Source organism: Solanum pennellii, chromosome 7 (genome assembly GCF_001406875.1).
Source record: "Solanum pennellii chromosome 7, SPENNV200".
In the NCBI taxonomy this organism is placed as follows: Eukaryota; Viridiplantae; Streptophyta; class Magnoliopsida; order Solanales; family Solanaceae; genus Solanum; species Solanum pennellii.
Genome location: NC_028643.1, coordinates 64,519,598 through 64,536,014, shown reverse-complemented (window position 1 = coordinate 64,536,014; position 16,417 = coordinate 64,519,598). Strand labels below are relative to the sequence as shown.

The 16,417-nt window shown below is 35.0% G+C and overlaps 1 protein-coding gene across 2 annotated transcripts; it reads right to left on the bottom strand.

Annotated features, from left to right (window-relative positions):
• Positions 1-11,597: 11,597 nt before the first annotated feature.
• On the bottom strand, positions 11,598-15,134 carry LOC107023992. 2 transcript variants are annotated; one of them, XM_027918657.1, is made up of 3 exons: positions 15,037-15,134; positions 14,551-14,905; positions 11,598-12,378 (listed from the first exon to the last, which is right to left on the bottom strand). In XM_027918657.1, exons 2-3 carry the CDS (start codon positions 14,877-14,879, stop codon positions 11,913-11,915), a joined length of 795 nt encoding a protein of 264 aa, XP_027774458.1. In that variant the 5' UTR covers positions 14,880-14,905; positions 15,037-15,134; the 3' UTR covers positions 11,598-11,912. The 2 variants fall into 2 exon arrangements, with proteins under 2 accessions (XP_027774458.1, XP_015080341.1); XM_015224855.2 differs by lacking the exon at positions 15,037-15,134 and having other exon boundaries at positions 14,551-15,030.
• Between the last annotated feature and the right edge of the window lie 1,283 nt (positions 15,135-16,417).

Sequence of the window (16,417 nt, the reverse complement as noted above, 5' to 3'; positions counted from 1 at the left end):
TATTTTATATAACTGTTTTTTGTATATTTACATGCATCTCAGAGTTAAATTGTATCTTTGCATACGCACAGAGTTGACATCATGTTTTAAAGGCCTAACCCATCGGTGGCCCCCTAAAGTTGGCCATAATTTTCACATAGACACTTCAACTAAATTTTTTTCATTTTAGACACCTCATGTCATGTCCCATTGTGTCATTTTGACACTTTTTGCTGACATGAAATAATGGTGTGATACACTCCTTACCAGCGCGTGGAGAGCTTATATTTAACCTATTTTTATTTAATTTTTTTCTTCTTCCCCATTTTAGCCACCATTTTTCGAAACTTAAACTCCTTCCATGAAGAAATAGATCAAATAGTGCTACACCACCAAAAATTTAAAGCTTAAACAACTTTTCTTGTTTTGTTGTCATTCTTCCTCCTTGAAATGTTTTGAAAAAATTGAAACATATTTTCTTAAAATAAAATCTAGAAAGTCTTTTTGGGGAACTCTTTGTTTAAATTTGAAGAATTTCATTTTATTTGAAGTTACAAGTAAGAGGAATCAGTTTTTGCAAAGAAATTGTGCTTTTGTAAATAATTCCTTTCAAATAGTTAAATTACCATAAAACATATCGAAGAAAATTAAAACTATCAAGGGTAGGGGGTTGTGGAATGTGGAGAAGACAATTTGGTGGGGGAGAGGTTTGAGGATCAGGGGTGGGGATGGTGGAGAACACAACATAGGGCTTATAAGTAGTTAATTCTTTTTAAAATTATTTGGATAAAAGTTGACACAAGTCCTTAAGTCATTGGCCTTTTTTATAAAAACCTCAAATAAAATTATTTAAAAATTATATTCAATCTATCTGTCACGCGACTTGGTTTAATTCGTCATTTTGACACGTCATCGACGAGTGAGTTACACACCCCTTACATATTTGGTTGAGTATATAAAAAAAAAGTCTAAAAATGACACACAAAAAATGACATGTGGTGTCTAAAATGAACAAAGCCTATTTAAGGTGTCTAAGTGAAAGTTAGTGCCAAATTTAGGGGGCCAACGATGGGTTAGCCCTGTTTTAAACAGTTTTTCCTTATATTGCACTTGTTTTAAATTCCTTTATATTGAAATTATTTTATTCTTATAGATTTGAGTTGAGTTAGGTAAGTTCTTGAGATTCTCCTCTCAAGCCTATGTATTGTTTAACTTCCCAATTTGCATACTCGTACATTCAATGTACTGATGTCAGTTGGCCTGGATCGTATTATGATGCAGACGCAGGTAACTAGGATAGGTGTCACAACCCGAAAGCACCCCCTAGAAATTAGGGAGAACCTTGGGTCATGACCGGGCGTACTTGACCCTTTGGGGTCTTGTACAAGCCTTTAACTATCGTTCATTATATAAGACATGAAAAGTAGTGCGGAATTTAAAACTTTTCACAACATTTAATAAAAAGGAAGTATTTCATAAATACTTAGAGAATCTCATCGTCACAAGCCAACATAAAGACACGACATAATATCTTAGGGACACGACCCTTTACATTGAAAGAAAAATACATAATAAATCTTAATATTAAACTAAGAAACATAGATTATGTCCTCGAATATATGAGTACATGCCAAATCTTGAGAGAGTAGATTTCCCAAGCTTCACCTTCTAATCTTTAAAATCCTCCAAACTATACTTATAGAGTATAGAAAAGTATGGGGTTAGTACAAATAATGTACTAAGATGGCATATGCAAAAACATGTAAAAAGGGATATTTTAGTAAAAACACATTTTCATGCCAATTAAGTAAAACATCCATGAATATAGAAGTAAACAATATAAGAATTATCTTTTAACACTTAGAGAAGAATTTTCATAATTTTAACAAAAAGGAGCATTTACAGTAAACTTCCAAAATATTACAGTAGGCTTCTACAACATTTACAGTAAACTATCCTATCCCTAAAATAGTGAACTTCCAAGGCCAAGCAAAGAGGAAGTGAACTCATTTCCGTAGGAGTTTCCCTAACTAAGGTCATTCTAAGACTCACCAAGGTAAGACATAAAGGAAGTATGCATATGCCTCCTTCAATACACAAAAAAGTGATCCTCAAGACTACCCATTTTTGGCTTACTCACCTCGGGAGAAAAAGCCCCCACTCAATGACAGGAAATTAGAAGAACACCCAAGCAACACACCAAGACTTCCCTTTTGGAGTGCCTACTTAGTTCAATGAGTAGATAGCGTCTCATACCACCACCTAGCCTAAGTAGTACACTCTTTTAGAAGCCTTAGCACCAAGACTCCTCTTTCGGAAGGTCTACTTAGTGCAATGGATAGATAGCGTCCCATTCCACTACCTACCCTAAGTAGTACGTACTTTTAGGAGACTTAGTTCATTAAATTCATATAACACTCACCAAGACTCCCCTTTCAGAACGTCTACCTAGTGCAATGGATAAATATCGTCCCATTACACTACCTACCCTAAGTAGTACACTCTTTTAGGAGACTTAGCATTTTCATTACTTTTGTGGGAGTTATCTTAAATGACATAGACCATGAGAGCTAGACATGGAATCCCGACATTAACCCCTATTGGATGAGGGATCCTAACTTGCCTAGAGTAACGTCATTCTCTTAGCTTTTACATGACTTGCCCAATAGATATACCTATGCGGGCGAATAGTCAAGTGACAAGGAGATTGATACTAAGTAACTCATTCTCTACTAACGAGGAGTACTCATCTAAAGAGGTACATTGGAATACAACATCTCAACTCACGAAGTGTAACTACCTCTTCTTCATATCCTCTCGGTGCTAAGCATAACTCCCCACAGATTCTCAACATTATAAACTATAGGTTAAGGATAACTAGTGAACACTACATCTCAACTGACAAAGGACATTCATCCTCCAACCTATCTTAGAAAGCTCTTAGCATGTAGTGAGGTTGCTACTAAACACTTCATCTCAACTCACGAAGAGTGTTCACCCCAAAACTCCCCTTTTTGACTTAACTTAGCTTCATTCATTCATGTAAGTGTTTGTGTGTGTGTACATGTGAGCACAGCTTGCATATAGGCATCATTTCATTTATATTAACTTCTACACATGATTTAGATCTTCATTCATCAAATCACACATTTTACATGCTTCACATAATCATGATCATTTAGGCATAATCTAAGCACAATATGTAATTCAAGCTCCACAATACACAATACAAGAACCATCTTCATTATTAGTTTATTTCACATATTAGGCCTTCAAAATCACACTTACAATACTAAGTATAATAAAATTCATCAAGTAAACATCGCCACCAAGAAGGTGGACCATACCATTCAAGAGCAATTTATAATAAGAATTATACAATATAAGTAACTCACCATTTAACGAACCCATCACCACCTATAACCAATTTCTCAATATTTCATCATAATAAGGCCCTTAGGGAAGTAGTTAAATCATAATAACAACACAAGAGAACAAAAGTTCATACCCTACACAAACATGTTCATTTGACCCATTTCTTAAGCTAAAAGTTTAAAATATGCATAAACATGAGTTCATTAGGGTTTTTACATTAAAATCATCAATTAATACTAGAAGAAAAACATTTGAATCATTAAAAAACTTTTACAAGAAGACCCGTGATCAGAGTCAAAGATAGAAGAAAGTAGAGTTGAAAACTCTTTTTGAAATCTTTTAGAAAGGAGTCCTTGAATAGAAGAGGATTAAAGGATGGATAACATACCTCAAATATAAGAAAAACCCAATGATTTTGATGAATTAACACGTCCAAACCAGCCCTCCTTGAGTTTTAGCTCCAATAGTGACTTTGTGAGAATTTTTTTTAGAGAGGGAGTTTGAATATTTGAAGTGAGGGGTCTTGTCTAGGTCTCGGACTTAAAACTAATCTAATATAACTTTAAAACCCTAAAAATATCATCCTAGGGTCATAAAAGACTTGGGGTGAATTTACAAAATACCCCAAGTCAAGGCAGCAGGCGAGACAGCTTTTGCAGGCAGCATCAACGACTCTCAACCAACGGACCGTGTGTCAAACGACGCCCCGTTTGTGAGGGTTCGTTGGTTAGGTCTGCAAACGTCAACACCTGCAGACCTGCAGGTCCAATCAATGGACCAAGTCGACGAGCCATCGATTGGTCAATTGGCCGTCGACTGGTCCCGTTGGTGGACACTGCCAGGCAGTTTGAACTTAAGTCTTGGCCCTTCTCTTAGGCCCCTTGTGGTTCCTAGGTAGGATCGTTCCCGGACGTTAAACCCCTAAACATAGTCGTCTAGGTCTTAGGAACATCCCACACCAATTTTAAGCAAAATGAACACGTAAAACTCACTCAAACACATGAACACTCACAAGCACCTTTCTAAGTCACACCTTCCGAACATCATGGACTTTCTAGGACGTTTGACCTCCAAACTTAACCAAACTCCACACACTGCCTAAGGACACTAATATAACTCATTTTATAAAATAAGTCAACTCAAAAAACAATCTTGAAGCTCTAGTTTACCTTAGTTTGTTTTAGTGTGTTACATTCTCCCCCACTTGGAATAACATTCGTCTTCGAATGATACTAAAACATTAAGACCATCAAGGACTCAATTTGCAACACACAACACATTACGATCCTGATCAAAATACTCATAATCATAAACTAACAAGGAGAACCATTTTATATTTCCAAACTCTTGTAACACAGGCAACTTTTTGCAAAACTTCACAAACTTAAAATTCATCCTTATCCTTATTTTATGGAGGAAATACATTCTCCAACATTAAAATGCTCATATATAACACTTTCACACACACATTATAACTACAATTCAAGATAAAACAATTTTCTTCAAAAATGAGAAACTTTACAGTGAGCATTCACTGCATCACTGTTAAGCATGTCAAAAATTCACAAATTCATTATTTGAGAAATTCATTAAGACGGCATGATCATATGAAGTATAAAACCATATAAACGCATCTCATAACATAAAAAACAATAATAAAGAGTTAAGACTTACCGGGACTTCAAAATCCGGATTAGTTATCCTTCCAAGCTACTATCCCATAGGAAGGGTTCTTCTTTGGAGCATTAGGATCTAGGGAAGCTTGATTGACCTCTTTCCCTATCGCTTTGATGCTAGGGCAGTCCCTAATCTTGTGTCCCTTCTTACCACAACTAAAACAACCATCCGTACCGGCAAGACACCTACCAATATGTTGCTTTCCACAAGAAGCACACCTAGTCCTCTCAAAAGTGTGTCCACCACCTTGGGAATGTTGGTTTGGAGCCCCATCCTTGTTTCCCATGGAAGAATCTGGGTGAAAGAACCTCTTCTTAGGTTTTTGGTGACTAAAATCATCCGACCTAGGCCTCTTACCCTCTTGCCTTATCTCCCTAATTTTGGACTCCTCAATTTGTTGTGCATACACCATGAGCCTAGAAATATCCATGTCATTAAGAAGCATTGTCGTGCGGCACTCTTTCACCACTAATCTAGACACTCCTATCACAAATTTGTTCATCCTAGCCCTTAGGGTTGGCTACCATGATTGGGGCACACTTAGAGAGTAGGGTGAATTTAACAGAGAACTCTTGTACACTCATTCCCCCTTGACGAAGGTTCATGAATTCAAACATCTTCCTCTCCCTCCACTCTAAGGGAACGAACCTATCTAGGAAAGCCTCTTTGAATTCCTCTCAATCAACTGGACCTCTTTCTAAGGGTCTCTCACCCCTCCATTGTTCAAACCACACTTGAGCCACATCCTTGAGTTGGTAAGCGGCTTACTTTGATTTTTCCCTAGGGGTCACACCCATAGCATCTACCACTTTGAGTCTTAGCTCCAATGGTGACTTTGACAGAGTTTTCTTTAGAGGGGGGTTTGAATATTTGAAGTGAGGGATCTTGTCAAGGTCTAGGACTTAAAACTAATCTAATATAACTTTAAACCCTAAAAATATCATCCTATGGTTATAAAATACTTGGGGTGAATTTAAAAAATATCCCAAGTCAAGGCAGCAGGCGAGACAGCTTTTGCAGGCAGCATCAACGACTCTCAACCAACGGACCGTGTGTAAAACGACGCCCCGTTGGTGAGGATTTTTTGGTTGGGTCTGCAACACTCAATACCTGCAGACCTGCAGGTCCAATCGACGGACCAAGTTGACGAGTCGTCGATTGGTCACTGGCCGTCGTCTGGTCCCGTTGGTGGACACTGCCAGGCAGTTTTGGACTTAAGTCTTGGGCCCTTCTCTAGGGCCCCTTGTGGGTCCTAGGTAGGATCGTTCCCGGACGTTAAACCCCTAAACATAGTCGTATATGTCTTAGGAACATCCCACACCAATTTCAAGCAAAATAAACACGTAAAACTCACTCAAACACATAAAGACATACAAGCACTTTTCTAAGACACACCTTCCGAACGTCATGGATGTTCTAGAACGTTTGACCTCCAAACTTCACACACTGCCTAAGGTCACTATTATAACTCATTTTATAATAAAATTAACTCAAGAAACAATCTCGAAGATCTAGTTCACCTTAGTTCATTTTAGGGTGTTACAATCGGCATCCGCGCACCGTTGATCCACTGAGCAGTTCAGAGTCAGTTTGTGAGTCTCCTTACTTTTGGAAGATCCATTTTTCATTGATTTCTAATTTTAGTTCATTAGGATGTTGTGAGCTTTGTCCCGACTTCCCTCTTTGTTCTATAGGCTTCGTAGACAGTCAGATGTTAGTTCTTAGTCTTTTTCATTATCATTATTTCATGTTGAGACCTGAGTTTGCCTTGATGGCGATTTGAATGTTCTTTTATAACATTCCAAATTATTACTTGAACTTATCTTTGTTGAGTTATGTCTCTTATGTTTACGTCCTCCTCTAGGTAAGTAAGTCAGGTCATGGATTCGCTTGAGGCCAACAATGGTCTTCGAGTATCAGTCACGCCCAGGGTGTAGGCTCGGGGCGTGACAATTTCTCCATTGAAGGAGTTCAAATTTTGATAGATGGTGGCTGAGAAATTTGGACAAAAATGAAAAAAATAAAATAAAATTTGATCAAATGAATCTCTCACGTGCTGATATTGAGTGTATTACACTCACTATGTCATGTCATTAAAAAGTATCAAAATAACACAACAAGACATAACATGAGGTGTCTAAAATGAACAAAACTTAGTGAAGGTGTCTAAGTGAATTAGTGTCAACTTTAGGGGTCACCGATGGGTTAGGCCTAAATTATACCTTTGAACGTCTCAAGTTGGTAATCCATTAGGTCTACTCGCCAACCACAACATGACGCCATAATTAAGCCACACTAACCGACAAGCGAAGTTCAATAAACAATAATTGGGTCTCATTACTACCTATATATAAAAGGCTAGTTTCAACATGTGTGCTTGATGTCTTCTAATTTAACTTTGAGGGTATTTTAGTCTTTTCGATGCTTCATTATAGGTTAAGTGTCTTCCAAAGAGATATCTTCAATTGACACATCATTTATTTGTTCTTTCAACTTTCTCCCTTCATCGTTCTCTACTTTGATCGCTGCAAATCTCTTTTTGTTTTCCCCCATTCATCTCAGGTAAGGCTACTTTCTAATTGTTTCTTCGATTTCCTCTAATATTTGAATTTCCCCAAAACTTTGATGGCTGTTTATTCCTTCTTGTATCTGTAATCGTTATTATGTGCTTGGTCTATCTTCTCATTCTTCCTTTTAGTTGAAACCCTAACTCATATTGCCATGGGTTATATTTACTATTATTTTGCTCTGAATCTCTTTTTCTTGGCTAAATTTGAAATAAGTTGCTAGCTTTTTATCTTCAGTTGATGAACTTTGATCTCACTGTCTTTATAGTTTTTTAGAAAATTATTATTTTAATTTGTTTTTGATGTTGCTTTTGCTTAGGAGATCATACTAAATCGAAGTTTCTCATGTTTGAAGCTATGTTCCCTTTCAGAGTTTAGTTGCAGGTATGTCTATTGAACCTGCATTGGCTTTATCTACCTTTGGAGAATGACTTGATTAATTGAAGTGATTGAAGGTTAAAATCATGGAGCAAAAATATTATTTATGTTTGTGTCTTATCGGTAGTCAACCCTCTGATGCTGCAAATACTACCTTCAGTTTTATTTTACCTAATTCTGATCATCTGGTTAAAAAGAAAAAAAAGGAAAGCTCATGTTGTGCCTTGAATTGCAGTGGAGTATCAGGATTCTTAGTTAGCAGGCTTCAACCTCCAGCTTTTATGGCTGAGTCGTAGTTTCAACTATTTTGAAGGAGGAAAATTGATCTTTATGGGAAGTGTCAAGTGTTGAATGCAATTTATATCTAAAATAAATTGTAACAATATCTATAATAAAGAAGAGTGACGGCAGAAAGCAACATGATTTTTGTTTTTAGAAAATGGACAGACAATGAACTTATGCATATTTGGTTGTGAGAATTAATGGAATAGGACAACAGATAATTCTTTATTACTCTCCATAAGAGAGCTTGTAAATATAGATTTTCAAGAAGTAGTTTTTCTTTAATATTTTGTCCTGTCGTGCGGTAGGAATGATTTCAGAAAATTGTGTATAGAGTATTAGAGTTCCCTTAATTTGAATTTTTTTTTAAAAAAATATAAGTAAGATAGAACTAGATGGTAATTTGCCAAAGTATTAAAACGACTCCCTCTACGTGGCATACGTTTTAAGAACTTTCTTGTCGTTTGCTTCAATACATTGTCTCTCATTCATGTTGCAGATATTCGTGGAATTTGCTGCAATTAGTTCAATTATATTTTTTTCAATAGTCTTTGCTTCTCTACGTACAACTAAATAGGGTTAAATATTACCATTTCTAGGTAGTCAGTCTGATGATTCACTTTATTCAAGACACTTGCAGTTCACCGAATTCTCTTGCGCTTACTGCCTTCTTTGCTATCAATCGTGAGTTTTCTACTATTCTTTCTTTGTTAACATTCACTTTGTTGGGTCTCTGTTAGTTTTTCTGCATTCCTGAGTTGATACACTTATTGAGTGTTCAATCTAAAAGAGAATCAGAAATGGGAGGAGAGCAAATTGAAGAGATTAGTCGAGAGTACTTCAAGTTCTGAGTTGGTGCAGTAATTTGGTGATGAAATTTCACATTTGACTACTGACAATGGAGGTATTTTTCTATTTGAATCCTAAATTTCTGGCAGTTCTCCTTCCCGTCTTTGAGTTAATTTGTTTTTTTCACCAGGCATAATGGTTTTTTTATTTATTAAAGTCAAAAATATCACTCATTCTATTTGTTTGTGGTTTTGAAATTTGTCATAATAACCATCTTTTTTGTTTGCTTTGTAGTTTGTTGGAACTATTTCTATTTAACTTGGTTTTGATGTAAATTGCACAGAAAAAATTGAGTATGCAAGTTAAATCAAATAACAGCACTGCATGCTAATTGATGAGTGTTCATTGCATACAAATTAGAACAGAATATTTACTTACTTACTCCTGGTGACAAGTAAACCATACTTTACGTCCATAAAACTAATTACAATAGGCACCCCATTAGATTATATATAGGAGAACCATTAAAGTATTAGAAAACAATCATGGGTCTTTCATGTGGTGTAGTCTCCTCCTTAAAACTTTTGCCAAGAAAATAGTGAAGCTATGAAGTACTGAACAATTGTCAATGGTTCATGCTCACAATCTCAAATAAAGAAGCAAGACAATAAGCACTTGTCATAAATGGAAATTTTGAAGTTTAAGGATAGAAGAATGAAATGACCTAAGAATCTATGATTAACTTGTCGGGTAATTTCCAAATGAACCAAGAGCCTGTTTGAATTGGCTTTTGGCTTTTGAATTATTTTTATCAGTTTAGCTTATAAGCAATCTTTTAAATCATCCAAACACTCCAAAAGTGCTTAAAAGATATTGACTTAAAAACACTTTAAATAAGTCAATTCAAACAAACTCTAAGTGTAAGTACTCTCACAAACCTCGGTAGGTTCAATTTAGTAAAAATACAGTAATTTAGGGACACAACATAACAGAGCATACAACTTATGCTATTAGAATATTTATCAGTGCTTTAACTCTTAGCTTAAAGCCTTGAAATAAATCAATATAGAGAATACATATAAAAGATATAATTATAATACTTTGTGTAGCAAGCTTATTAGACTCTTATTGTAGGATAATCAAATACAAAAAAAAAATGAAAAATGGAGATGCAACAAAACTACGAAAGTAAAATAGAAATCTCACATTATTAGTCACTTGATGTAATTTACTGTTCCTGAATCATCTTTTTATTTATCGGTGATTATTTCTCATACATATTAGTTGAAGCTAACATGATTACTGGTTGCTTCTTTGTCAAATGCTTCCAAGATGTCCTCGAACTCTTTAAATTATGAATTTTGTAGTTATTCTACCATCTGTTTGCAAGAGATGGACTTGACTCTTGAGGCTCATTGCATTAGCATGGGAAGTGCCCGACATGTCAGCTTCCTAATGTGCTCTATCTGCACACACATCTAAATTGATTGGGTCAGTATATTTCAAATATCGAATGGTTATGACGAAGAAAAAGGACCGATCAACTTCTTGATTGGGATGAAAAATCTATTAGGAAGTGTTTCTTTCTTAATAAGTTTTATGTGGTAGCAGAGATATTTTCTTCTTGCGTTTTTACTATAACTTGGGGATGCACATTGAAGGAGCTTTAGGAGTTCCCGAGGATATCACTAACATTGAAGATTACTTTGAAGATGTTGAATTGAGGTGAGCAGACGGTCATGAAAGGTTCCTGAAGGCTGAAATAATAAGACAAGTTATATATGAAAAAAATTAATCTACGACATAATAATTTCTATGTTAGAGATCAGGATACTAAGACTTAGCATCTGACCCTACAAAGTAAAAGTTATCACTCGAAATATTTTATGATTGGTAAGAATAAGACGCCAATTTAGTAGTACGCAAAAATTTTCCAAGTCCGGTAATTGAGAAGCTTTAGCCAAATTGTCCTCTCTTTTATGTAAGACATCATTGTTCTTCCTGATTTTACAGTAACAAACTTACAAAAGAAAAGACATCTGATATTGTTTTCAGTTTTTGGTTTTCCATGCGTGAGGACTTTGCCATCATAGTTCAATTTTGGCTATATCTATATAAGCTTCTGCTGGAGTTGCTATGTTTTATTTCAAAATTGAAATTTTAAGATACATAATTCCAACAAAATCATGTGCAGCTACTTGTCAACGATTACTATGGTTGTGGTTGCCGGGCCACTGTGACCAATTTGAAGACATTTCTGTCTTACATTTCTCTGGAGAAACATTTTAAGTGCCAAAAGAAATTTGTGTAATACACAAAAGCAGATGCTTTTGTTTTCCCACGTATATGCAATATTATCATCTCCTCCATTGCAATGACATTGTACCACTTTTAACTTACTACTGTAAAAATTATATCTTTTATATATTACACCATTTTTTCTGAAATGATGATCTTTTGATGTAAGCACGAGTCATGCTCTATCTAGTAATAATACATGTGCACAGCACAAAAAGTTGGAAGAGTAAATTGAAGACTACACCAAAAACATAACAAGTACATATATAATTCATTATAAAAGAAAAAAAAACAAAAACTGAAATAAAATCTCTAAATTAGACATACACCACAATTGAAATATACAACAGGTTACGGAGGAAACCCAAAGGTTAAGAAGTAAGCAGAAGCAATAATTACATTCTACAGATGCCAAAGACGATGGTATTATGCTTTGGGGGATAAATACAGAGGTGGGGCGAGAAACTGAACCCTATAACTTCTAAAATAAGCCAACCTCCATTGAAACCTATCTGAAGTTAGGTTCATAGGGCGACACAAAATTATGTTATCATTAAGACATCTTTTCTATTCCTTTATGCCCATTAGGCTGGGAGTTCCAGCAGCAGCCCCTTGCAGATCTGATAAGGAGAAAGACCTCCATGGACTAAGCTTCTGGTCAGGAGGTGATGATGAGGGCTCAATGCTATATCTTCTTGGTTGTGGAGGCAGAGGGGGAAGAGAGAAATGAGGTGACGATGCATTTGAGTTCAAGGACTCCGAACTATTATTGCTCTCAGAGCAGCTGGAGGTTGCACCAAGAGCTAATGAGCTTCTAGAGCTTATTGGTCTCTTGTATAACCCACAGCTATTATTTCTTGGGAAGTGATTCCGATTCTTGTCAAAGAAATTGCTATGAGCAAGCAGGTTCTTGCGTTTTCTAGAGTATGCATTCTCCGCCTTGACCATATCTTTAAGCGAGGAACATGATACTGCATCTGCTAGGCTAGTATAAGATTTCGATTTACCAGCATAGAAACTTGAAATGCCCCTCCTGAAACATGGCAGTCAAGCACAATTAGAACAATGAGAAGAATAAGACTACCAGACTCACTGCTCATTAAATATCTCTAAGAAGCTAGAAATCTGTCTACTTTGTCTCCTGCACTGCTCAATTCATTCTCCAAAAAGATCCATGTTCTTAAGTGACTTGATTGAAACTCAAATATTAACAAAACTAAACGAAGTTCTGCATTTCTTTGACTATCTAAGACTTCCGTTCAGACCAATAAAAGGATACATCTAAACTTCAATAATAATAGGTAAACTAATATACACTTATTTACTGCTTATCTTCCTCCTTTTTTTGAAATGCTAACACACCCAATGGTGGGCGACTTATAAACTCAAAATATTCAACTGTTCTCTTTTTCATGGCTAATACATCCACGTGGGTTGACTTTCAAGATACCACATTGGTGGTCAAGGGCAGAGCTACCCTTAATGTGAACCCCCTTCGGCGGAAAACTATATTACTTATACATGGTTAAAATAAGTTTATATGTATATATAATAGATGTCGAACCCCCTTCGGCTACCTATTTCTCCAGATTTAGAACCCCCTTATTGAAAATCCTGGCTCCGCCTCTGTTGGTGGTCCTTTTTAGAAAAATAAAAAATAATAAAATGATCAGAATTGAATATGCTGAAGTGATGCTCCAAGCTTCCAGAAGCATCAGACTGCTTTCTGGTGTAGTGGTCCCCCAACCTCTATCCAGACAAAGTATTTGATCCATACTGTGAACAGATATGCACGGTGCACCCATGATGGAACCATGATTCCTGGTACTACGTATTAGTCCCCACTGTCAAAGGTACTACAAGAACTATGGACAAATTCAGTGGGGGAAGTTCAAGACAACCTTGGGGTAATTGGATAGCTGTCGTAGCTAATCAAGTAGCTCTAGAAGCATGTGTAAAAGGTTGTAATGAAGGACATGATCCCATTCAAGAAGGTAATGAGATTATTCGTGAGGTTTTTAGAAGTTGAACTCAATTTTGTTTCGATACCAAACTCATTGATTAAGGTTAAGAACTTATCAATTTCTGTTTATAATGGATCTTTTTTAACAACCTTAGTGTCTTGACCAGCTTGTATGCAGCTCGACTTATTCCATGGAATACTTGTCACCTCCCATCTACAACAGATATCACGCAACTCTATCCACCAAGGCTAGAAAGATGAGAAAAAATCACCTTGTGTTTTCTCTCTAGGTAATTAATTGAACCTAAAACCTCATAGGAGTCAATCCACTTCAATGATACTAGGCGACACCCTTGAGTGCAGTGATAATGGTTTTGTTATCAACCGTATACAATTTTTGTACAAATTCTTGGTAATCAATATTCAGAAGCAAGATAATATGAAACATCAATCACATTCAAAACATGTTCTCCAGTAAGATTGCAAATACAGGTCAGGTCACACTCTAAAATTAGTTCCAAACTACTTTTCAGGTACCTGCACCATGCTACTTGAAATATAATTACCGAAGTAAACTTACAGATTTTTCTTTTACTGCTCAAATCAAACACACACACACACAGACGAACAAGTCCCACCCCAAGGTACCACATACATTACCTCAAAATGAAAAACAAAGCTTAGTTAGATAGCTCACTCCTCAAGACAAAGACAAGCCCAAGGAAACATGTAACCACTCCTTAGTTCTTTATACAGAACCATCACAAGCATGCAAAAAACCACATATAGATACATACACAACATTAAAAGTTACCTACAGAGTTCTATTGGATTGTTTTGGTTTGTGATCCAAAACAATTATAATGCATGGATTGCTTTAACCCTTTGGGTAGCTCATATGGTTTGGTTTGGCACTTCCACAGTGGAGGTCTCAATTTTGAACCCTTGGGTTGACTTTTTGGGTCGAGCTCACTTGCCTAGTGTGGTTTATACTAAGCTAACTTTATTAACTTAAGCAAATGACTCCTTGTCCATTTCCCTCGCAAGTCATAAATATTACCAAGATATGGCAGAGTTAATCTGTTGCTACTACAAATCAATTAACAAATATCCACAAAATCATAACCTAATCTGGAATATTAAGAAACTTAAGTCATCAACTAAAATTCAAAATAAAAGACTAAATTAAACAAATTAACCTAAAATCAACAGAGAATTTTTTTAAAAAGTAAAACCACATACTTGATCGGCAAAACCTCCTCCAAAGACTCCAAATTATCGAGAGCACCAGGTTTAAACGGACTCTGAACCTCCTCTCCATCACCTTCTCCAGGGCCTCCATTCGATGAAGACCCTCCCGCCAGCGGTGAGTCATCACTATTCCTACCAATAGAAGAAGAAGACGAAGAAGAAGTCCGATCATCCTCATCTTCCCGCTTCACCTGAACCATACTTTCTCCGACGCCTAGATCTGGCGAGTTATAGATCGGAACAAAAGCCATTCCGTGCACAAATCCTGGCCGTTCGATCTGATGATCAGGTGTACTATTCCTCTCAAACGCAATCGACATAGCTTGCACTTTTGCTTTCACCGGTGCTGAGAAAAAAGCAGATACATATGAAGAAACCTAGAGAGTTTATGTATATAATAATAAACCAGAAAGAAGAGAGAGAAAGAGTGTAGATACAATGAGGAAGAAAGAGTCTAGAGAGAGAGAGGGAATATACCAAAGGTAGATGAAAGCCTTATCTTTATCCAGACAGAGATAATATATTTTATTTCTCTAAAATTTGTGATTTGTTATAGTGCATCCGTTTTTTTTAAGTGAAACCGACTGCTCAACAATTTAGATTCTATCTGAACCGTTCATTTTTTGAGATGTTGAATATGGGATACGAAAGACGTTATCCATCCACTACAATTTCCAAGTTGGAATTTAAAATTTAAAATAAAAATATAAGGAAAAAAACAAAATTTGGAATTTCATTTTTTTTTATTTTTAGATTCCAACTTTGAATTGAATACTTGGTCAAGACTTCGCACATATTTTCTTTATAAAATTATAATTTTGTTACATTATTTATTGAATATATTTAATATTTTGATAATGTATTAGAAAACAATTATAGTTTACAACAAAAATAATTATATATATAAGAATATTTTTTAAAAAATAAATATAATTTTTAAATTAAAAGAAAAACTTTTGATCTATGAAATTTATATGTATAAGATGCTACTTGTAAATTATGAAACCTTTTCAAATAGAAATTCATTGTTAACTATATATTACCAAAAAAAAATATTCTAAAAACAAAGTAGAATCAAGAAATAAGAATGCTTATTGTTTCTTTTATAATATGACTTTCAAACATAAAAAATAAAAAAATGATATTAATTCTCAAAGTAGTGAAAATTATCCTTTTAAAGAAAGGATAAGGAAGAATCAAAATAGGAGATGGATATTGTAATTCTTGATTAGGGAATCGATAACAACTAAAATAGTGACCAATTATTTGGGAGAAAATCAAGTGATAGATACATCATGTCAATTAAACACTATATTTAAGGAAAGGATATCGTTAATTAATTGATTATGAATTATTTTAATTCATTTTTGTTTTCTGTTTTATAATTAAATTTTTTTATTTGTTAGTATCAGTAGAAAATTAATGTTATGTCTTGAAATCTAAAAATTAGTAATATTCATTCTAAAATACATCATTGGGGAAAGGGTCAAATGCCCTGAAACTATGTGAAAGAAATAAAAATGTCTTTCATTTGTAATTTGGTTTATAAATATCTTTTTCATTAATATTTTGGCACAAAAATATTTTTATTGTTATTTTGGATAAAGATGCTCGTTTTTTCAAATAAATATATAATTTATTTTCTTTTGAACACATTCTTTTTCTAATATATTTTTTTATTTAGAAAATTCTTATCTTCAATTCAGAAAAGATGAAAATATTTCTTATTTTATTATAATTATTTTCTATCGCTATATAAATATAAATTAATGATGGATATACTATGATCTCATGTAACATATGTTATCTGTCGAGATGGTACATGAAGTTATTTTTATTTCAATTGATAAGATGAGAT